The 25543-nt window shown below is 38.6% G+C and overlaps 1 protein-coding gene across 1 annotated transcript; it reads left to right on the forward strand.

Annotated features, from left to right (window-relative positions):
- Positions 1–1795: 1795 nt before the first annotated feature.
- On the forward strand, positions 1796–5740 carry LOC149286582 (homeobox protein Hox-C13a-like). The gene is made up of 2 exons (XM_089493986.1): positions 1796–2459; positions 5484–5740. The coding sequence occupies exons 1-2, from the start codon at positions 1796–1798 to the stop codon at positions 5738–5740; spliced, it is 921 nt and encodes a 306-aa protein (XP_089350112.1).
- The last annotated feature ends 19803 nt before the right edge of the window (positions 5741–25543 follow it).

Here is a 25543-nt window from a genome sequence, read left to right on the forward strand (position 1 = left end):
TTAGAGAATATTCACAATTGTTCTGATTTAGGATCTCATATAATAGACTTCTAATACCAGCCCAGAAAGCTTGTAATTCCTGTGTATTTGTTTTCAGCCAAGTGCTGTGGGGGCCTAATGGCAGAGACTTGTAGTCCTTTCCCTAGACTGGGGATTAAACAAGTAAAGTACCCTTAATCACAGGATAGGTGATGCCATTTAAAGTGGCTGTGGATGCTAACACCATTCCTGTCTGTCTAGACGTTAATTAAGGCCCCGTTTGTCTGGCATTTCTACCTTGACCTTGGCCTTCCACAAATTTTTGAGTGAGAACAATAAAAAGCTGGAATGTCCAGCACAATGCGTGGCAGAAGAGAAAAGTCAAAGGCGGAGGAGATTTCTGGAAGCTCTCAGCTTTTCAGATAGATGGCTGTCCAAGAGACTTTGTTTTTAGGTCAGTGGACAATGAAAAAGTTTACTATGGTTCCTAGGGAATGTGATTTACTGTCACAATCAGAAAAGGCCATTGGCATTTGTTTTTCCACTAAACACAGAAATGCCCATAAGGAATCCCTGGTGAGGAGATGGGATTTTGGTACACCTTCTGAAAATAATTACAATGAAATCTATAGACAAAATGTCACAAGTCTAACTGAATTGTAACATATTAACAAAATGTAATTGCAGATTCATTGCAACTAAATGAAGACAGGGGTGAACACTATCAAATTAACCCTACATGGTGCACACTAATGTACGCAATTTACATAAAACATATTTTGCTTATTTGTATACAGTGCTTGTGTTATTATTATAAAGATGTGCGCGTGTGGTGTTTGCACACACAAATACAGATACAAATATATACTATTTAATTAACCTCAGTGATGTTTAATTAACCTGAGCTGTATTTAAGCAATATCAGAAGGACACAATTTACTGTTGATTTCAATTTTAATCTCACAAAACGTATCAGAGAAACAACCAATAATAAATTATTTAGCCAACCTCAGTGGTCAGTTTAATAAAAGAGACATGACACTTTATATGCTGTGTTGTTCAGAATATATTTAATTAAAATTATATATATTTATATATATATATTTATTTTTGTCGTTAAATTATTTTACTTCATAACTTTATATACTTGATTTCACATATATATAACTGGTTCGTAAATATTAAATCATAATAAAATAATATAAAAAGTGCACTACTGTATACTTGTACAGATATAATAATAACTGTATTCACATACAGGAGCAATTATTTTATCTTTATAATTTCATATCGTTGTAAAGCCTTGTGGGCTGGCTTTTTGTGTTAAAGAAATCTACACAATGAAGCTTATTTTCTACCCCATTTGAAACTTAGTTGTGATGGTACCTTTCATGGGGAGTAGAAGGACTTTTAATACATTTCTGAGTCGGCTAAACAACTGTCATCTGTTGCCTTGTATATTTCCCTCCCTTGGCCATCAGTGGGTGTCACCGTTTGCCTTTAAGGCTGCTCTTATCTCAGAAGAGCCGATCGCTTCCCCTCTCCGGTCTTGTGCTGGAGTCTGGCTCGGTCTGGGGGTAGGGGGGAGGGTATGGGATAGGATCACGTGTCCTAATCCGGGCTCGTTGTTGTGTATTTGCCCGAAGTCACGTGTGACAGACAGATTTCTTAATGAACAAGACCCAAGGACCTGCCTCTCCCTCCTCCTCCTGTCTTTCCCTTTGCGCATGCGCACGCCCTAAACAATAATGTAGAAGGAAATTAGGTGACTCTCTTTTGGGAAGCTGACTTTTAAAAAGCACGGCCAGACCATGCTATGACGACTTCCCTGCTCCTGCATCCACACTGGGCGGATACCTTAATGTACGTGTATGAAACAAGCCCGAATGAAAAGAATCACAAGAGCAGCCCAGCCATGGAAGGACTGAGTGGGAACTGCTCAAGCACTCACTGCAGGGATTTTATTTCTCACCCAGCCCTGGGACGCCATTCCAGCACAATTGGAACCCACCAAGGACCTGTCTACACGGATATAACATCTCCAGAGGCTGCCAGGCAATGCCCTGGACCCACTTCTTCATCCAACGCTTCCCTTGGCTATGCATACCCGTTTGGCAGCAGCTACTATGGCTGCAGGTTGTCTCAATCCCACAACGTGAATTTACACCAGAAACCCTGCTCCTACCACCCAACCGAGAAATACCCAGAGCCCAGCAACTCCCTGCCAAGCGAGGATTTCTCCAGTAGGGCCAAGGAATTTGCATTTTACCCAAGTTTTGCTAGCTCTTACCAGGCAGTACCTGGATACCTGGACATGTCAGTAGTACCAGGGATCAGTAGTCACCCGGAGCCTAGGCATGACACCCTCATCTCTATGGAAGGCTACCAGCACTGGGCTCTCCCCAACGGATGGGATGGGCAGGTCTACTGCTCCAAGGATCAGTCCCAATCAAGCCATCTATGGAAAGCACCTTTTCCAGGTAACTCACAAGAAGCAGATCCCTATCTACCCATACCCCCCTCAACTACCCCTGGGTATGCCTGTTGGGTGTATTTTATGGGCATGTAAGTAGGCATCTGTTTCCATTAGCACTGTGGCAAGTTCGAGGTTATTAAAAGGATCCTTTGTCTTCCAATAAGATACATTTTTGTGTTGACAGCCAGGTTCGATTCCATAGTCTTTGCTGCAGTCCCATGATCCTTTCAAACACTTAAGAGCAAACAGAGACGGATCTGTTTTTGATAACTAGTGTCAGACTTTTGGGTGGATTATGAGGCTCCCAGTTCTACAATTAAATATGTAGGTGTCAATTGACAAACTGAATCTTGTTAGACTGGGAGAGATGTTGAAATATCTCGTCTGTAGCTCTTGGAGTTACAGGTAATAAATACTGAGGTTTTATTTTATTTTTTTCTGGCACGATGTTTAAATAAATGTGTATTAAAGTGGACATTTCAGTCCATGTTAGAGTCCACAAGGGGACAGGCTAATTAAATAGGCTCCAGTTGGCGTGCCACTGGGTTCTGTACCAGATAGCACAACACATCCGAATTACGCGTGGGCTACGAGTCTGACATAGATCCTTAAGAAAACATGGGTGAAAACGTCTGGTGAAATTTAAATGAATGGCAAGATACAAGCGGTGAAAGTGTATTTTATGCCTGGCTTCTGTATTACTTGAAAAAACGTGCTCTAGCAACCAGGAAGTCTATAGCAGTGTGTACACAATGTGTGATCTGCCAGCCTGGTGTGTACTCAGTGCGCCTACTGGCGAGAATAAATCATTTTATCTCGCTAAAAAATTGGTAATGCCAGTAACATGGTAACTCAGTCTATCTATCTATCTATCTATCTATCTATCTATCTATCTATCTATCTATCTCATATAAAACACAGGTTCACAATCTTATGTTGATCCACCAAATTTGATGTGAAGATCCTCCAAAATGATATGTGTCCTCGTTGTTGGTGATCTGCTCCTCAAGGATCTTTGGCTTCTGTTGTCATTTGCTTCATATGTTTTCTTGAAATTTGCGCAGTGAACATATTTAGCTTTAATAATCACCTTTATGTGAAAGCACCTACATGTTAATTTAAGTGCTCATGTTAGTGCATATTTATATTATATTAATTTGTTTATATTTATTTACTGCATATTATATGTGTCTCTCACTAAAGTGATTGCACTGAGATAAAGAGCGTGTCAAATAAGTGGATTAAATAAATTCATGCATTGATACATGAATGAGATAATTATGGGAATAACTGAATTCATAATTGAACGAAAATGGGAAAAAATAGAAAAAAGTATATATATATATATATATTAATATCTAGATAGATATAAATACATGCAGCTTAATTACCATGTATATGCCATGAAATAATTACATAAGGTTAGTAATGGAATCTATCTATCTATCTGTCTATCTGTCTGTCTATCTATCCATAATTACCTCATACACACACATCTTGTTTTTGAAAATTACTATTAATTAACTAGAGTATGTCTATCTATTATTAATATTATTATTATTTTACATAGCGCCATCATATTCCGCTGTACAAATTGGAAAAAAGACATAACAAGTCCTAACAAGGGTTAAGGAGGGCTCTATCTATCTATCTATCTATCTATCTATCTATCTATCTATCTATCTATCTATCTATGTATCTATTATATACATATCTACGTGTGTGCATATGGGTGAAAATTGTGTACATTTATGTTTGTATGTAGATTGTATATTGCTGTGATAACATGTATAGTTCAGTAACACTATGAAGGCGCATTTCGGAGAAATTCCCGATTCCCACCTTATTTTTTATTTTCTGTTAAACTATACGTAGTTTTTCCGGTATGAAATAATACACTCTAATGTGATCATACATCATAGTGCTGATAAACGGTGTTTATTAGTCGGTTATGCTTCTCTCATATGTACTTAGAAAAGAGAAGGGTTTTAAAGGTAAGTCATTAAATGGCCCCAGTGTGTCAACCCTGTTCCCAGTTACTTTAATGGATGACACTGGCGTCTAACATCTAGCGTTTTGGTAGTGGTGATGTGTGTGTGGGGGAGGTGTCTTCATTTGCCCTCAGCCTGCATCTAGAAAGAATTTAAGTTAAAATGTAGTCCCCTATTTTTCCTTTATGCACATAAACCATAAAATATGGTTTCTATGTACCCGAACTTGATATAGACAGTAAACCCGGTCGTTTTAGGTATGTAAGTATTTAACTAATGTGCTCATCTAAAGATGTCAGGGAGAGATTTATAAGATTAATCGGAGCACCGATCCCATCTACTGCCCTGGCACAGTGAATGTGACCAGTGACTGATATATGGACCGCTCACATCCAGTGAATGTAGCTAGTGATTGATATATATAGCGCTTAGATCCAGTGACTGTGGAAAGGGATTGATAAATATAGCACTCTAAACCAGTGAATGTGACCAGTGATTGATATATATGCAGCGCTCAGATCCAGTGACTGTGGCCATGGATTGATATATTTATTGTGCTCTAATCCAGTGAATGTGGCTAGGGATTGATAAATATAGCGCTCTTATCCAGTGACTATGGCTAGGGATTGATATATATAGCGCTCTATGCTCAGTGATTTTTTTTATTCCAAATGGGTAATTACTCGTGGTGCTTAAAAAGTTGATTTTGTAGTTTAATGTGAAATGTTCGTACATACTCTGCGACTACATAATGAATTTGGTTAACAGTGTTTAAACTGCAGACAACCTTGCCAGCGATAAATGTATATATAAACTATTGCACTGGACTTGTGTTTTCTCTGTCTGTAGTAATAATCTAGATCCAGTAACCTTGATCGGTAGACTTTAACCTGCTGGACCCACAGATACTGGACCTACCGAGTGATCCGTATGTGTTGTATATAGGGGTTAGGCCACTGTAAACAGTTTGCTAAGTGTAGTGTGTGTCAAAGAGAGGCTGTAGTGTAACATTATCCTGTTTGTGTCCTCCACCACAGATGTTGTCCCCTTGCAGCCAGAGGTTAGCAGCTACCGCAGGGGCAGGAAAAAGAGGGTCCCCTACACAAAAATCCAACTGAAAGAACTAGAGAAGGAATATGCAGCCAGCAAATTCATTACCAAAGAGAAGAGGCGAAGGATTTCTACAGCCACCAGTCTGTCCGAGCGCCAGGTCACAATATGGTTCCAGAACCGAAGAGTCAAAGAAAAGAAAGTAATTACCAAATGTAAAACCCCCCACCTTCATAACACCTGACCAGAAGGGGTAACTTAACTAGCCTCCCCACCCCCCGAACAAAGTATTTATCTCATTCCCATTGTATAGAACATGTATTTGGAAGAACTCTGGATTATTTAATATAGAAATGGAACACAAACTGATTGAGGTGACAGAATCCAAGGGGACTGAATCTATTCATCACTGTACCCACCCTCTGTACCCCAACTGTGAATATTAAGGAGTCCAATGACTTGCAGGATCTCCGCATATTTAAGATTTAACATGACCAGTTGTCTATTTCCTTGGGATATGGTTCTGCCTTTGTCAAAGGCAGCCATGATGACATAAAACATCTGTTTGTATCTTCCATTTTCTGATGTCAGTATAAATTGTTAAATATAAGAATGTATATATGTTCTTAGTCGCATCTGTAACACACCTGTTTTGCTGACTGCGCTTGAATTTACAAAAAAGGTTTAAACAAATATGCCCATATATGGTTATACAGAGGAAAAAAAATCTTGTCCCAGTAATTTTAACCAATTGGAAACTAAAAAGAGCCGGAAATGTATAGTCAATTTTCTGGTCCTTGTGTTATTCACATAAACTACATATCATTTTTTTAGCTATAAGGATTCACATAAGCCTACATAGACTGTATTTCATTATCTATCCAACAAAATATATTAACACTAAATCAAATAATACCACTTCATTTTATTGGAAAAATAGAAAAACACTTAGAAAAACAAATCTGATTTCATTGTTAATTAAAAACAAATAGACATTAGTATTATATTTTTTTGCAGTTGCTGAATCATAGAGCAGAAAATAACATGGTTTTGATACATATATACATTTTTGGGGACGTTTATTTTTCAGTCACATTGATTGGAAGTTACCATATAATAATTCTGGCAAAGAAAATGTGGACAAGGTTATGCTAAACACAACTGGTTTTTATTATTTTGTCGTGTTCAATGTATAGTAAGTATTGTGGTGTCTGAATATTATATGTAAGAAGAAAAATAATTTCTTGAAATAAATATCACATGGCTTGATGAGTGTGGTGTAAGTCTATTATAACAGAATACCTACAACTGTACTAAGGCATAAACATTTTAATTTCTTTAGTAAATATTACACTAGAGCTATGTAAAAGCGAATAAACATCTAAGAAGGGTTGGTAGAGGGCTTATATATTACATATACCTATTATACAATATCCTTAGCCAATTCAGTGAGTATATTATTTTATTTTAAATATTTTACAAGTTATATTTTATGTATTATGCAAATTACACTTTCATTGATACATTTTCTTGATAAAGCTTGCAATACATTTGAGCGATCAAAATATACAATATTATAATTCTATGTGTGTATGCTTCAGACCAGCTTTATTATATTTTTATTATTATTTTTCATTATCTTTAGCTAGTTTTATTTATTACAGAGTCAATTTATTTGAATGATCTGGTGATTTAATTCACTTTTAATTCCATGTAGGATTTTTTTTTTCCATGTAGGATTTTTTGAAAAAAATATTTTTAGACTGGCTATTATGTGATAAAATAGGAAGTTACATTTTGGATAAAATAGTTGTGATGCTACTGTATTATAGTATTATATACTGTATTTTTTAAATTTACATCATCAGTAGGGGTAAGACAAAAAAATGATGCACTTCGACTTAAAAGAAAATACACTTTTAAATAGTATTCTGCTAAATTTCTTTAATTGTCAATTGAATTACGAATACATAGCTAAATAAATTGTTGAATCATTTAATGGAACAAACCTAACTCGATGATTCTGGTTGGAAGGTATTATTTGACGGTAGCGAAACCTTTTTTTACTGGGTCAAGTTATACACGATTATGTGTAATTAGAGCGATTTTATGTAAAGGCTGTCAATACGTAAAATTAAAGGGTATACCTGTACAGGTGAATCACCATTCCAAACCTATGTGCAATTACATGTTTCAGTAACAGGTTTCACACCCTAAATCCTGACATTTACAGATCTGTACAGAATTCTGTCTACCGTCTTAGATTGTATTATTGTGTGTATGGTGTGTGCCTATGTAGAAAGAACAGGGAACATATTTTATATAAAACGTTCTGAATCACAGCACCATTTATATAAAATGTATAACAATTAATATTTATTTAAAATTTTTAACACTTGACAGCAAATTAACTAGTTTGTACTGACGTCGTTTTCTGTTTATAATCCACATACATTGTTTGTTTGATAACAGGAAATATATTAGACATAGTATGATTTTGGATATCAGGATTTAGCAGATACACAGCTATCAACACATGCAACGTCTAGATATGCACATTAAAACACAATTGTGTTTATTGGTAGGGGAACACTAGTCATTTCCAGTAAGTTCGTAGGAACTACATTTCCTGCAGCCATAGATTCGATACACTGCATATATCAAGCAGACGCATTGAAAAGAGCTGATTTATGTTCATTGACCATACATTACACTGTTTCCAGGTATACTCCACTCCAGTAAGCCTCTTATACATTATATACGATCGCTGCCTACTCTACAGGGGAACATCACTTTAAATCTCATTTTCATTTTAGAAACCATTCCTTATAATCCAATATCACCAGTGTGTCTACAAAGGAAAATATAATTTATTTAGATACTTCGATAGTTATTATTAATGAATGAACCCCCTCCCCATCCCATAGAAGCTTCTAATAAATTCACTTGAATGAAAGACAAGGGGTGCGGGGAGGGGGGAGCAGGGTGTGAGGAGGAGAACGGACTGTGTGGCTTTCCACAGTCAGTTGAACCCGTGGGTTATAATTTCCAGGGGAATCAGTAAGATTTTTGGGGTTTATTCAATTACTTTTTCCTTTTGTATTAAGCTAGAAAACACATACATCTGTCTTCTGTAAATCTTCTGTATAAGACTCTGCCCCTGAACAAGCCTGCCTGTCCCACATCTGCCCCTGAAGCAGCCTGCTTGTGCCACCTCTGCCCCTGAATAAATTATATATATATATATATATATATATATATATATATATATATATACAGATGTTAAAGCACACATGATCGGAGCAAAATGCTGTATTTATTTATTTCAAAATGACGAACAAGGCATAGGTGAAATCAATTAACACAGTTACACAAAGTAACACAATTCTTGTCCTGTTCATATGGTAGCACAAGCAAGGGTACGATTTGATTTCCAGGCACAGCATTCATTAATCAGATCCATCAGCAGGTTAATGTGTGATATAGTTTGTCATAATATGCTTTGCAATAATGTGTTCTGCATCAGGACAAAATAAATAGCGTTGATTTCATTAAAAAATCCTATTCTCAGCAATATTATCTTTAATTATTACACTGGATCTGATGCCTATTTTTTTCACACACACTTCAATGTTGGATAGACTATTGAAGATTTCTGATTTCTGGGACAAGACTGAAAGATATGTTGAGCTGGAACCATTAGAAAGCAGAACACATAAGATAAAATATGGATACCTGTTTTAAAATATATTTATATTTACAATATAAAAATATTTTTATATATATTCAATATACAGTATATAGATAGTTTCGTGACGTTTGATATTGACAATGGTATTGGTGTGAATGAGAAAAATTCATGGATGAGCTATTTAACATAGTGTGATCTATACTTGTGACTTTTACTGCAGCTGAAGATTCATAATACATATATAAATAATACAAAAACACATTATATGTATTTATGTTTATATATGTAGGGACCTATTTTTATGTGTAATGTATATTGGTACATTATTCCATTAATTAAAGTTTCTCGTTTTCTATTTATTGCTATGATTAATTATAATTCTTATAGCTGCTTGTATGTGATGTATTTCCTATTTTTGGGGATAAACCGCACTATCTTTTATTATTGACTATTTACCCTGCAGCTTTACTTCTAAAGGCTACAAACTGCCACTATAAAGAGGAACTCTATGTACCTGAAGGGTGAGTGCGTGGAATTAGAAGTTACTTCTAAAGGGGGATATATCCCACTGCTTTATGTGTAGTCCAGTTTCTTTGATAACCAAATATCTGTTTGCAATCAGACTCACATATGTTTCCAAGCATGATGTACGGTATATCAAATCACCAAGGAATGGTAACATGAAAATATTTTTACAAGAAATTAGTTCCTTCACTATTTCTGTTGGCAAAATGATTGTAAAGTGGTGTCTGTTGGTTTTAATAATAATAATTTCATCTAGTTTTAAATCACCATGAACTTCTTTATTTTTTTAACTCCAGCTTTCTGATCTGCCTTTTTTTATGATATGGAAATCAATTTTCATGAAAAATTAGATTGCACTCTAAAATCAGGCTGAACACAAAACAATGAAGCTCCCCGGGCTCAAATAAAAAAAAGGTCCCTTTACATACATTTACCGAGTGTACCTCACAATCACAGCCCAGATTTCACTGATTCAAGGTCTAATCCCTCTGATAATGTCAAAGGAAAACTTCCAATCAGTACAGGTGACTGCTACAGCTGAAGCTCATCATAGCCAGTGGTATTCCAAGTACTGTGAGTAATTAAGGTTTGTTTTAATGTCTTTGTAACACTGTGTTAAACTACAATATTTATTTTGCCTTTTTAACTATAATATGTATTTAGGGATCTAGTTATTTTTTTAAATAAAATAATTACATTTATAGGATACATATTGCAATAAAAAGTGAAAATATATCAATGAGTAAGAAGCCATCCATTTGAAAGTGACAAAGCTAAGTAACTCTTAAATAAGTGGCATATAATGTTGTGTAGGAGTAGAATAATGGTTTTATTTTTATAGGAACGTCTAGGAGGGTGATGGCAAGGGGGGGCAATTACTGGGCTGCTGTGATTTTAACAATTATTAAAACATGCAAAAAAATAAATTTGATGAAACAATTAATTAAAATATATTTGAATTTAAAAAAGGCATACCCAGTTCATTACCTGCAGTCACAGGAGATTTGTAGTCCTGATCTACACCAACCTCCATATTGTCTCTCCTTTCACCAAGTCACATACTGAAACAGTTAAGTATTGTCCCCACTAGCCCCTGTCACGTCTCCTCCAGCCCCTGCCATGCCCCCTCAGGCTCTGCCCTTTCCCTACCAGCCTTTACCATGTCCCGACCAGCCACTGTATTGTCCCCACCAGCCACTGTATTGTCACCAACCAGCCTCTCTGTTGTTCTCTCCAGCCATGTACCCTTCATTGCCCTGTATTATACCCACCAGACCCTTTATCATCTCCACCAGCCCCTATAATGCACCACCCAGCTTGCCTACCTTTGCATTAGAGGGAAAGGTATTCCCTGGTGGTCTACTGTATCAGGGAAGCCATAACAAATTTCACGTGGCTGTATTAGAAGACATTATATCTGACACTTCTGATATAGCAGCTGCGGCTTTACAACCCTATTGTGTATTTCAGCGAGACTGTGAAGGGAGATCTTATGATCTTCCACACCTTGCTCCTTGGTCTTCCGCTGTGTGAGAAAGGTGGAGAGGGCATTTGCCCTGGGTGCTTCATGGCTAGTCCAGGCCTGTCTTTGTATACAGGGCTGTGAGAATGTGCATATTCTGACACAGAGCTCTGACACTTTGGGCCACAATGTGCACAACACAGAGTTCTGCTCAACAGTTGTGTGTTCTAGCCTAGGCTCACTAGGATGGTAGGTCCACAGAGTAGCAGCCCCTCAGCAGCAATACCTAAAGCAGATTGTCTATTTGGTGATCTGGTTCAGGGTTGTACTGGCCTACCGCGATGCAGGGAGATATCCTGGTCACCTTTCCAGGGGCCGGTCTTGAGGCCAGTCATCTAATTATATGTGCGCCCATGGCCTCAGCTGCCAATGAAGCTGCTGGAGTGAAAAAGATTTTGATCCTCCAGCTTCATTGGTAGCCAGACTTGCTTCTACCGTTGGGTCACGTCTGCCAGTCAGCATCATGCCGGATATGACGTTATATCCTGTGCATTCCTGGCATATGCTCTGTCTTAAATAACTTTGTTTTTAGAAATTAATTTAAATAAATTAGTAAACGGTGCTCTCTCACAGCCCATTACATGATGTCATGGGCCACAGTGATATTAAGAACTATGTGTTCTCATATTTAGATTTATAGGACTAATGCATTTTTCAAATATACTCTAATCCCTTAACAATGTCACGAAAAAGCAATCAGTTAGCGACCAATGATGTTCCTGGCATGTGATGGCATTAAATTAGCTTAGAAAGCGATCAAAGATGCAGATCAAAGATGTATATGTGCATGTATGTGTAATGTACTGTTGTGTTAGAGTCAGTATGTACAAAAAGTGTTAGAGATATTTTATTGTTAGAGATAGTTTAGGCATTGTGTGTGTTACTGTATGGCATTAGCATGAGTGTATATATCCACATGTAGTGTTAGAGTGTGTGTATTCGTGTATGGGGTTAGCATGCCTATCCATGAGTGTATGGTTCTAGCTGCTGTACGTGTTACTGTAAGGTGTTGATGTTTGTGAGCATATAATGTTAGCATTTGTGTGTTTGTTTTCGGTATGATGTTAGAGTGTGTAAGTGGTGTTAACGTGAATGTATGCGTGTTAGTATTTGGTGTTAGCATGTGTGTGGGTGTCAGCATATGATGTTATTGTAAGTTTGTGTATCAGTGTATAGTGTTGAAGTGTCAGGGGTGAGCCTAGGGTTAGAGGCATTTGAGAAGGGGAGAGGAGGAGCAGGAGAAATAATGTATGTAAGTGTACGGTGGTAAAGCAAATTGGAGTGTTAGTATGTATGCATGTTAGTTGAAGGGGGCCTTGAAAAAATACTGCACCCAGACACCACTAGCCCAAGGCTTGCCCCTGTTCTCATAAGGAGTCCTTATAGGAGGATTTTAAGCGGAGTGATAGATGGAGTAATGGATGAGACAGTGGGATGGACATGGGGTAGTCTGATGGGAAGGGCATGGGGGCCCAGGCGTTAAGCATGTAATGGGCCCCAAGATATCTGGTGGCAGTCCTGGTGCCTAGCCTTCTAACATTCTGTACTCTGTGCCTTGTGTCCTTGTGTCCTGCCAGGAAAAAACATGGCAGCTGCAAAGGTAATTGATGGGGGCACTGTCCCAGGTCAGGGGCTAGGCCATGCCCAACATAAATTCAGTTCTGCTGTTCAGTGAAATGACAACTAAGAGATATATGCCAAAAGAAGGACAAAGCTCTATTTACTCCTTCAGCAGCAAGCAATACTCTCTGTGTGTCACATTAGGCATAGTTGGCCTTGATTTAAATAAGCCTCTGCTTGCTTCCAAGACTTGATAGCCTTGATTTAAATGAAATCATAATTTCAAATCACAATTGTCACCAGATTGGGTTAAAAAATATTTTATTGTACACCATTGGGGCAGGATGTGTACCCTGCCTATGTTAAGCCCTAGTTCCCCAGCATTGTACAGTCTGTTTCCTTTAGCTGCATTCTTAGTAAATTGATCTTTAAGTTAGGACAGAGGGTAAGTACTAGTAAGTACAATACTAACTGCCCCCTTGGTAGGAGGAAGCGGAAAACAAATAAGCCCCACAGTGTTGGTCACAGACGAATAGGATCACACAACAAATTAGAGTGTAGGAATGATGTGTGAGAATCCATTATTCCTCTTTTGCATAACGTCATGTAAGCTTACATTCATTCAAGCCAAGCCACGCCTATAAACATAGCACCTATAATCATATAATTATATTTCATATTCAATGTTCATTGTGCATGGTGCAATGTCTTTTACGGCATGCAAATACCAGGATACTGAGAATTTGTTGAGGCCGGCCATCCAAAAATATGTGTGGATTGAAGCACAGATCTCCTATCCAACTGCACACCTGCCAGTCAGAGCCACAATGGATATGATGTCATATGTAGTGTGGAGGTGATTGGCAGACACACGAAGTAACACAGAATCACGGATCCAGAGGCTGGGGAAATGAATATGTGTATGAGTTTGAAGGAGGGCATGCTGCTGGAGAGTATGAAGATGATTGGGTAATAATGCTGAGTGGATATGGAGCTGATGAGAAGTTAAGTTGGGTGTATGAAAATGGAGGGGAATGATTGTGGTGCACTATGGGGTGATAATAGTAGGAGATGGAAATTATGGTGTGGAGGAATATGGTAATGATGGTGAAGGATATGAGTATGATGGTTAGAGGATAATGATTGTGGAGGGGGATGGGGATGATTTATGATGTGGCTAGTTATGATGATGACCAAGGGCAGCTCTAAACTGACACATTTATTTATTTTTTATTTAGAAAGTGTTTTACCAGGAAGAATACATTGAGATCTATTTTGTTTTCAAGTATGTCCTGGGAAGCCAAGTCCATAAATGGTTTAACATACAGAGTATACAAATTAAGGAAAAGTAAGCAATAGAAAAACAAACAATAATAGACATGAACAGAATTACCGTATTTGCTCGATTATAAGACGAGGTTTTTTTCAGAGCAAATGCTCTGAAAAATACCCCTCGTCTTCTAATCGGGGTCGTCTTCTAATCAGACCTCAAATAGAGTCTGATTAGGAGACTAAGATCCAGATCCCCCGCACCGCTGCAGGGGACCTGGATCCTCCTGTCTCACCCCCCCCCCATCATACACACACTTACCGGTGCTTCCTGCTGTATTGCCGGGGCAGCGGGTTGACGTCTACGCGATCCGCGTAGACAACGTCCGCTGCAGCCGGAAGGAGGTGTGGCTAGCAGCGGGGGTTGTCTGCGTCCGTCGCGCAAACCTTCCCCGACTGTCAGAGATCAGAGTTCCCCGCACCGGTGCGGGGAACTCTGATCTCTGACAGCCGGGGAAAGTATACGCGACGGACGGATACAAACCACCGCTGCCAACTCCACCTCCTTCCGGCTGCAGCAGAAGGCGACGTCAACCCGCTGCCCCGGCTGGAAGCACCGGTAAGAGAGGGCTGAGAGGGGAGAGTGTGTGTGTGTGTGTGTTAGTTAAATGGGGGTATAGGGTGTGTGTGTGTGTGTGTGTGTTAAATGGGGGCATAGGGCATTTCTGGAGTGGCGTTAAGGGGGCATTTAATAGAGCACTCTGCCTCCTGAAATGCCTTATACACCTATATGCCACTCTGCCCCATAATATGCATTTTAACCCCCTAAATGCCAGAGTGGCATATAGGGGTATAAGGCATTTCTGGAGGCAGAGTGCTCTATACAATGCCTTTTAACTCCCTTAATGCCACTCTGCCTCCTGAAATGCCTTATACCTCCCTATATGCCACTCTGCCCCATAATATGCATTTTAACCCCCTAAATGCCAGAATGGGATATAGGGGTATAAGGCATTTCTGGAGGCAGAGTGGCATATAGGGGTATAAGGCATTTCTGGAGGCAGAGTGGCACATAGGGGGTCAAAAGGCATACCATGGGGCACAGTGGCATATAGAGGGTTAAAAGGCATATCATGGGCCACAGTGCCATATTGGAGTGGCAAGCCTGGGGGCAGATGTGCGTAACTGGGGGACAGGTTGGAAAATACAAGAAATAAAAACAAAAAAAATATTTTTCTCAATCATAGCTTTTATTAAAAAAAATAGTTTACATGAATTAACATTTACTGGTAAAACTTTTTTCCTTTAGGGTCGTCTTATATTCAGGCTTTTTCTTTTTTTCCTAAGTTAATATTCAGATTTTGGGGGGTCGTCTTATAATCAGGGTCGTCTTATAATCGAGCAAATACGGTAATAGGCATTAGTTATCTAATAACAGGTACATTCTTTTTTTAGATGTCAGGAGATGCTCTTTTTTTAGGGATTTTAGAATGATGATTTGAGGGAATCTGTGAGGCTATTCCACATGTAAGGAGCTCTGAAGGATAATGCACTTCGAACTTCCTTTTTGAAATGAGTGACAGCTAGTAAAGTGCTCGTACTGGATCTAAGATTGTAGGATGTGTGCGGAGTAAGAGTGAGCATGCTGCTCAGGTAGTGGGGGAGCCTTCTGGCGAAGTGGTTATGCACTAAGCAAGCTAGGTGGAGGGTGCGCCTGGAGGCAAGTGTCAGCCGGTTTACTGCATTTAAAAAATTTGCAGTGAAGCGTGTTATAATCGCACCGGAGAAAAAATCCACACAGCGCCTAAGACCAGCATTAACATTTGCTGCACAACACGTTTCCTTAGATGGTGATCCATGCTTGATTTGTTCTGGTATAGAGAGCTAATGCTAGGGTAAAGCTTTGAGTATATGTTGATAAGAAGAGCAAAAGACAAGCTGGGATCAAGTACCAAGGTACTTATAAGAATTGACCAGAGTCAATATATATATATATATATATATATGAGAGGTTTGTTTTATTTTGTCCCAAACAACATGGACACAGGATTTTTTTCAGTGTTTAGGAATAGTTTGTTACTAGTTATCCACTTTTTAACCTGGTCTTTTTGCACGGATTCCACTTGCGATAGGTTTGCCTCGCTCGTGTAAATTATGCTATCATCAGCATACATAAGCACAATAGCTAGAGTGTAAACTGAGGGTAGATCAGATATAAATAGCAAGAACAACAGGTACCTGAGGATGGATCCTTAAAGCACTCCACACTTGATCGGCAAAGGAAGGGAAGAAGTCTTGGCAACTGGCACATATTGAGTTCTGTCAGATAGGAAGAGGCAAAACCAGTCAAGCTCATTTTTACCAAAGCATTTGAGTTTGTTCAGCAGAAGATCACATCAAAGGCCGTATCAAAGGCCATTGCATTGTCTAGGAAAACTGCTCCAGTAACTTCACCTCTCTCCATGCCACTCTGGATATCATTGGTCATTTTTAAATGGGTAGTAACCGTGAAGTAACCAGACTGAAGAAAGGTTGGAAATTTCGACCGTTGATAATACTCACAAAGTTGCCTATGGGCACATTTCTCTAAGAATTTAGACAGGATAGGCAGCAAATTAATAGGCCTATAGGTTGACACTACATCAACATCACCATTTTGTGTATAGGGACAACCCTACCTATTTTCCAGGCTTTGGGTGCATAACCAGACAACAGAAACTATGGAAACAATGTTTTTCCCTTTCTTCACCTAGCATGTTAGGGCATAGAACAATTCCTGTTTTTAGCTGTAGAAAAAGAGAGGCATCAAGGAGTTATCATTGTTGCTCTTGACTTAAATATACAAGAGTAAGAGAGTCAACTGGTACACAAAGACACAACAATAGAAACAGTGGATGAGGGGGAACAGAGAAACATAAAGGAAGGTAATAGCTCTGATCACAGTGTACACCCACAGATAAATCCAAGAGCCTTTCAAGTATAATCCTTCCAAACAAAATATAAGATGTTCAGGGTAGAGTATGTAGATACAAAAAAAGTACAAGTAACCCCAAAACTAACAGATAACAACTAAATAAAAAAGGACTAATGGTGCACTCGGTTGCTTTGGACAAGCCCTTGGGAACTCTGTAAATACATAGGCAGGTATAGGACAAGTGAAGAAACCAAGACAGAAACTCAGCTGCACACAGACAGAACAACAGGAATAGGCCAGGATTTCCATCTGGCCACTGGTCATATAGGACAGAAACCTCCCAGATAAATATGGGAAGCAGGAAATGTAGTAGCAGTAACCGTAGAAATCAGTAAAAAAAACACAATAGGAAAAAGTTCTTGCGGTTAAAAGGTACAGTATAAGTGGGCACCAGCCATAAGTCTTTGGTAGTTAAACCAGCAGCTTTGTTACAGCCAGTAGCTCCACTAAAACTGATAATTTTTGGGACTGCAATTAAGGTATCCTAGTAACTGAAGTGGAACTGGGACCAAACAAAGAAATACTGGAAAGGATAAAAATGAAATGTAAAGTAGATTGCAAAAAGAAAACACAGAATACATGTAAACTAAGACACATGAAAACAAAATAATGTACATGCTGTAAAAAAAAAGGAAAACAAACAAAGCTAAGATCAAAACAAAATAAAGAGTGCGTTGTAAGGCATAAGGCCCAGGAACTGACCACAAGGAGGGCAGCTAGACATGTAGACCATGGTCTGCGGGTCCTCTGTATGGTGAGCCCTCAGAGTTGTTCAATTAGTAAATTGTACAAATAATAGACTATTCAATCCTTGTTCAGAAAAGTCTGAAATATCTTGCCTATGTTCTTGACTGCATGGAAGCCAGCTTTCTTAAATGCTTACAGAGTGTACCTTGTCAGCAAAACAACTGAAATCAGCCCAGAGGGTCTATTCTTTCAAGCCCTTTGTTGGAGATGAGAAGCAATAAAAAAGCTGCACTTAAAAACACTAAAAGAATCTTGAATCAGAACTCTAATTTGTCACAATATTATCTATGAGCCTATTTTCTGAATCATAGTTAAAGATATACAGACAAATTTATTAAGTGTTGCAGAACATATAAAGTTTTGTTTGATTGGAAATCAGTCTAAAACTGCTGAAAGACAGCCAATTAAAACATATCCAATGCACAATATATATATATCACATAGATATGTTGATAAGTAGATATTCCTAAAATAAAGATTAATAGTCAGAAAAGCATAAATAAAACTGGGCAATTCTATTGCGGGGGGAGGGGACTAATTGGAGCAATAAACAATTGAATGATAATTCATTGTAATATGTGTAGATAGTAAGGTCGTAAAGAAAGTGGTATAAAAAAGTAGTAGACCCAGCTTAGTGAATATCAGTAATCTTATCTTCTCTCCTAAAGCAAAACTCTTTGTTTACTGAAGCATCTTAGTCACTTCTTAACTTCTATAACTCTGGGCTGTAGAGAAAGTCTTGTTTTCCTGTCATTCTTACAAATACACCATTCCACCAAAGTATCCACCTAATAGTGAATGTATGTGGCAGAGCTGTCCAAACCGATAGCAAATATGGAATTACCTGCATTAACTGTACGGGAGCAATCATGCAATTTCAGCCCCCAAATTGCTATAACTTCCTAAATTAAGCATAGCTTTTTACTTACCTAGTAAATACCTAGAATGTCTTATTAATGTACCCCTAGTAATAATTCTGACTCCTTGTAGCATAAATTTTGTAATTTCAGGGGGTAATGGATGATTGTTCTAATCTAATTTTAATGATAAATGCAGCTAGTTGGTAGTCTCAAGTACCAGCATAAATAGGCTTGTTCCAAAAGTTTTATAATATAGGTCATGTCTAGTAAGGACAGCACAAATCATACACATGCTACCTCCAACGTCCATAGTTTAAAACATAGAACCATACTTATAGTCATAATAGTAATTTTGAATATCCAAATCTTCTTTTAAAAATGTATATCACATAAGGCTTTGGGGTAACAATAATAAAGGGGAACAGTGCATATATTGCAAAAATGAATGCACCCATGTCTCCCGTTAGCCAGATTAATGGAGTAATGATGCCCATACTAGGATGTTTGCATGTTTCCCATTTGTGAATGGCTGTGTGTACAAACAGTTCAGTTGTACAAACAATTTTATGCTTGCATAGTTTTATTTAAATAGCTCTAACAGATGCACTGAGCACTTTACAGTGCAATAACAGTAAACGAAAATAATACATGTAGTAATCATGGGCAGCTCTAGGTTTTTAGGGGTCCTAAGAGAAAACATCTGAGAAGGCATCTGTAAACCAAGTGGCAAAAAGAATAACCATGTTTGTTTCACAAAATACCCATAGTCACAACCTTTTCGTGATAAATACATTATGAGGAGTCAATGTCACACTTGTATAGGTCTCTCCTTTGCATATTCTAAGGGAGATCCAAAGCAAATGTTAATCCTTTTATATCAGTACCATCTCACAGGACAATTAAAGTTATTATAGGGGTTCAATATGCTGATATATATTAAGAGGTCCCATGCCTGTAGAGCTTACAGTCTAAATATAAGCATCCTAATTTACAAGTTGAAAATGTCACAATATGTATTCCATTGAAGTAAGGATTTGGGAAACTCGGGGATGTGCTCTATTGTCGTGAATAGGATTTCCTATCTTTAATTGTCTATTTGATTTTTTCTACAAAAGGCAGCCTCCCCTGACCTCTAGAGCTCAGGAGGACTACAGTGCCCTGGTTGCCTAGCAACTAGCTTGCTCCAGGATAAAAAATTTAAAATATGGGAAAATAGTTCCTTTTTTATTAGTAGGGAAGAGATAATCAAAATGGTACAGAAGGTGGTGCAGTATATGACAGCATATGTGTTCATATAGGACCTATTAGTCTTAAAGTATGTATATTATAACTAAATGCATGTCTTATTCTGCAGCTATACATCAAACATATGGCCTAATGGTTAACCACATTCAGTTGCATTAGGTTGTGAAGAATGATGGTCCTATTGTACCAACATAGAAAAATATGCAAGTCAGAGATGATTTCATCAGTAGAGATACTTGAAGCCCCAAAGGTTTGTCAACCTTCACATCTTTTTCTATGCTGGCACAATGAAAGGCATCACCTTCAATTCAAGATTCCATCTTCCCTTGTACCAGCTATATTAGCTATATCCCTTGTACCAGCTTTATCAATTTCCATATGGATTATGAAGGGTTGTGAAGTAATGGCTACATTTTTACAAGTCATTCTTATTGAATTATACATAGAGATGAGAGAATGATACTTTCATTGTGACAAAATGTTAGGAACTTATCAAAACTGAGTCATAACAAGAGACATGTGGCTGTGGGGACTCTCCTTTCTTAGGAAAAATCCAACAAGAGATGTAAATGATAGGGAACCATACTGAAAGCAGGGTATGAGATAACAGGACTGGGTACGAGTGTGCCTAGATTGGACGTAAGTGACGATGTAAAAGGCATAACCACTAATAGAGGCTTAAAAGAACAGAGGAACAAGGATCTATATTTCCCTTTTACCACTTTCCTGTACTTTCTACGTGGTGGTGAACTGATCATTGAAATAGGAACCCAGGTCGAGGCCTGGGACACGGATAGTTAATCTGTTGGTTAAATCTAGTGAGTTTGGGTCAGTGAGAGAGAGACTAATAAGCTACAAAGTTGAAAAAACTATATCTGTGATGGTTTTTTTTCGTGGTTATGCCTCTACCCACAGTCTATAAAACAACAGTATCCCTTTTTTTGGCTACAAAAAATGGCAACATGAGATTTCTCTAAGCTGCTTATGATAAATAACCTTTAAACAAGATTTCCGGTCAATTGGGAGCCATTGTGATAAGGGACATATTAACCACGGGGTATGGGTGCACATAGATAGGTGGATGGGTGCACCACAATCAGGTCCCGTAATGATGCAGGTGCCAGGGCCTGTTCTGGTGATCAGAAAGGATGGGCCATTACATCATTTGAAATGTTTTTTTCAGTATATGCAGGTACAATTATTGTTTATGTGAAGTAGGAGAGAAGCTTGAGGCTCTGTGGGGTTTATTCACTAAAGATAGAGTAGACAAGAGAGTTTTGCAGGATAGTTGTGTTCCAGGTCCCAAATTCCAACAAGGGGGGACCCCCAATCAAACAAACAAAAACGAATGTAAAACCCCCCAAGATTACTCAAGGTTACATTTCATTAATTCATTTGCCTGCTTTAGAGAGTCCTCTATCCCTTCCACACATTTTCTGGGACAGTGGTCAGGTAAGCTTAAACAAGCTATGATTAGCATTTTTAGTAGCATTCCCAGAAAATGTGGTTAACGTTCAAAGTGCGTATTGAAGCATTCAAAGTACAACAAATCAGATGTTTGAAAGATCTGAAAAATACCCCTTGTCTTATATTTGAGGTCATTTTATAATCTGACCTCAAATAGAGGAATGACTATAAGACTAAGATCCAGATCCCCCGCAGCGCTGCAGTGGACCTGGATCCTCCTCTCTGGCAGCTGGTGGACGTATGCACGATGCACACAGACAACGATGCCCCCACTAGACAACAGGTAGTCTGGAGCACGGGGGGGGGCAAGTCTAGGGATGCATTGGTAAGTCTGGGGGGGCAGAGTGGCATTTCAGGGAGGCAGAGTGGCATATAAGGGGGTATAAGGCATATCTGGGGGGCAGAGGGGCATATCTGGGGGGCAGAGTGGTGACCCTGGGGGCAGATGTGCATAACTGGCAGGGCAGGTTGGCAAATAAAAGGAAATAAAAACAAGAAATGCATTTTTCTCAATCATAGTTTTTTTTAAATATGAAAAAATAGTTTACATGTGAATTCATGTTCACAAGTAAAACTTTTTTACTGTAGGGTGGTCTTATGTTCGGGCTTTTTTTTTTTCTAAATTAATATTCAAATTTTGGGGGTTGTCTTATAATCAGAGTCATCTTTTAATCGAGCAAATACGGTAATATCTTAAAAAAATATAAACCCAAACAACAACAATAGAGAGGTACAAAAAATGAGGAAAAGAAAAATCTCAGGGATTCTGTGAACCTCAAGTTACAGCTATTGGGAGGCTGTTCCATATATCCAAAACCCTCTCAGTAAAGTAAACTTTCTTTAAATTATGTACAATTTATTACATTAACTAAAAGTAAAAACTTGAGACGGAGCATAATTAATATGCACATTACAATTAACCTTTTCATACATCTTATTATATTTATTGTATAATGTAAGTTAGTCTTATTTATTTGTCTGTTATTTGTTTGTTACAACCTTTTTAAAAGAGTTAATAAAGAATAATAATAAAAAAAACAATTAACCTTTTCAGTGCCTGTAAGGAAAGTTGTGCATTAATTTCTCTCTTCAGACCAACAAGGATCATATTATAATTTAGGGCATCTTCTATCTCATGCACATATCCACCACCCCATTTAGTCAAGTAAATCTTCCTTACATTAAGACTTTATTACATTTAATACAAGTACAAATCTCAGGAGAAATGTTGACTTCAAACCACTTCTGCTAGAAGACTGTTCCATATATCTCATGAAAGTAAGTCTTCCTTACATTAAGTAAATCTTTATTACATTAAATTAAAGTAGAATTCTCAGGAGAAGCATAATTACAATGTAAATGACAATTACAGATTTTCCTAGCCTAGGCGTCAGAAAATATAGATTTTATTAAAGACAGGAGGCGACTATTATGCTTATACTTTCTTTACTACTCACAGCAGCAAAATGGTTAATAAACAGGTTAGGTAGAGAAGAAAAAATGACAACCAAACATGACAGGAACAATATGCTGAGAACCAATAATATGAATAGATAGGTATAAAACAGGTGTAATCAATTAGTCCCTCCTCTTTCGTGCTGCGACGGTGTATTAGAACTTGGAACGATGAAATAACCATAGGAATTCTGGAACGAAGAACTGGAACTATGAATTCTTGAAGAGGAACGATGAAATCATAACGGTGTAACGGAATAAACGATTAGGCTGAAAGAGAGAGCGAAGGGTGGGTTAAGGGAGGGATAATAGTCGCCTCCTGTCTTTAATAAAATCTATATTTTCTGACGCCTAGGCTAGGAAAATCTGTAATTTTATCTCAGACAGGAGGCTCCTATTATGCTAGTTTAAAGCATAAGTACTAATCATAACACAGTCCTAGAAACATGAGAAGTGGGTCTAAAATAAAAGGATTTAAATGTAGATTCCGATGACCAGTCGGCAGCTTTAAGAATGACTAATAGAGAGCCTCCTGCCTGGAAAGTCTTGGTAGACATAGCGCCCCTAGAAGAGTGTGCACCAAATATGGAGATGTCAATGCCTGCAGAGGACATGACATACCTCACCCACCTGGCTAAGGTGGCGGAGGATACTGGAAGGTGAGGTTTACAGTATGAAATAAGTAATTGAGTGGATGTAGGAGATCTAAATGGAAGCGTCTTTTGTTCGTAAGTTTGTAAGCAACGAACTACACATAATTTGGGATGGTCTGGGAAATTTGGATAGAAAATAGTTCTAAGGTTAGTCTTGGTACGTTTAACAATGTTAAATGAAACTCCATCTGGAGAAAAAGATCTAAATGATAAATCTAGAGATTTAACATCAGATACTCTTTTAAAAGATATAAGACACAGTAACATAGTTAATTTACAAGACAGCATTTTCAGGGATAAATCAGGGTTATCATCCCAATTAGATAATAGTTGAAAAACCAAATTTACGTCCCATGTGTCAGTGTATTTAGGTAGAGGGGGTCTGGTAAGTCTGATACCCCTGAGTAATTTGCATATGAGAGGATGTTTGCCTACATGGAGGTGGTCAATGGGAGGGTGGTTTGCTGAGATAGCTGAACGATAAAGGTTGATGGTACGGTAAGCTTTACCTGCATCGAATTGGAAGGAGAGGAAATTTAGTATGTGGGAGAGAGATGCTTGAACGGGATCCAAATCCCGTTGTAAGCACCAATGAATCCAAAGTTTCCAGGCTGATCTGTAATTAGATCTGGTACCTGGAGCCCATGCCTCGGATAGTAATTTTTGAGTTGAGATCGAAAATTCTGGATTAGATCCGAATGCCCCGAAATCAACCAGGCAACAAGGGTCAGTTGGTTGGATAGGATGAGAGGGTGAGGGTTCCCTAGCGGGTCGGAAAGGATCGATCGGAAGTTTGGGAGGATCCTCGGGAAGTCTACAATCATGCTCAGGAGTTGTGGAAACCATGGTTGGGCAGGCCACCAAGGGGTTATCAGAACTAGGGGGTGTTTCTGAACCGAGACTTGGAGGAGAACTCGGGATATCATCACAAATGGAGGGAACGCATAGTTGGTCCCTGGTGGCCATGTCTGGAGGAAAGCATCTGTTCCTAGAGCCTCCGGGTCTGGACGCCAACTGAAGAAGTGTTGCAGTTGGCGGTTGAGGCGTGAAGCAAAGAGGTCCATCTGAAGGGGACCCCATAGGGAGATAATCTTTTGGAATGTTGAATGATGGAGTTGCCAATCGCTGTAATCGACAAGGAATCGGGAATTCCAGTCTGCGATAGTATTGGATAAGCCAGGGAGGTATTCTGCCTTCAGAGAAATATTGTTGTCTAGACAGAAATGCCAAAATTGTTTGGCTAAATCTGCTAAAGGTTTCGATCTCGTGCCTCCCAATTTGTTGATGTATTGAACTGCTGTCACATTGTCCATCCTGAGTAGGACACAGCAGTTGGTCTTGTGTTTGACGAAACTCTTCAGAGCGAAGGAGCCTGCCAACAATTCCAGATAGTTGATATGCATGTTGGACTCCATAGAAGACCATTTCCCTCCAGTTGAAGAAGTTCCGCAACGAGCACCCCAGCCAAGGAGACTGGCATCTGATTCTATAACAATGTCGGGAAAGGATCCGAAAATCGCTCTCCCGTTCCAGGATTGTACTTGATGAAGCCACCAAAGAAGTTCTTCTCTGGCATCTGAGTTGAGAGGGATTTCGTCTGAATACCCTAGCCCTTCTCTCAAGTGTTTCGCCTTGAGACGTTGAAGAGCTCGGTAATGAAGAGGAGCTGGGAATATGGCTTGTACAGAAGCTGATAAGAGGCCTACTATGCGGGCTAGTGATCTGATAGAGATAAGTTGTCTGTTGAGAACAGATTTGATTTCTTTGCGGATGATTTTTAATTTCTTTGAAGGAAGGCTGAGAGTAGCTTCCATGGAATTGATAACAAAACCTAAGAATTCTATTTCTTGCGAAGGGAGTAGGATAGATTTCTGTTCGTTGATAATAAAACCTAGATCCGTCAGAATGCATAAAGTCCAGGTCATGTGGACATGTACGGAATCGAGGTTTTGTGACATTACAAGAATGTCGTCTAAATAGATGATAAGCCTCACTCCCCGACTCCTGAGGAGTGCGATTACAGGTTTTAGAATCTTTGTGAAGCACCAAGGTGCTGAAGAAAGGCCAAATGGAAGGCAT

This window comes from Sceloporus occidentalis, unplaced genomic scaffold (assembly GCF_023333645.1).
Source record: "Sceloporus occidentalis isolate IW3139 unplaced genomic scaffold, rSceOcc1.0.p SCAF_68, whole genome shotgun sequence".
In the NCBI taxonomy this organism is placed as follows: Eukaryota; Metazoa; Chordata; class Lepidosauria; order Squamata; family Phrynosomatidae; genus Sceloporus; species Sceloporus occidentalis.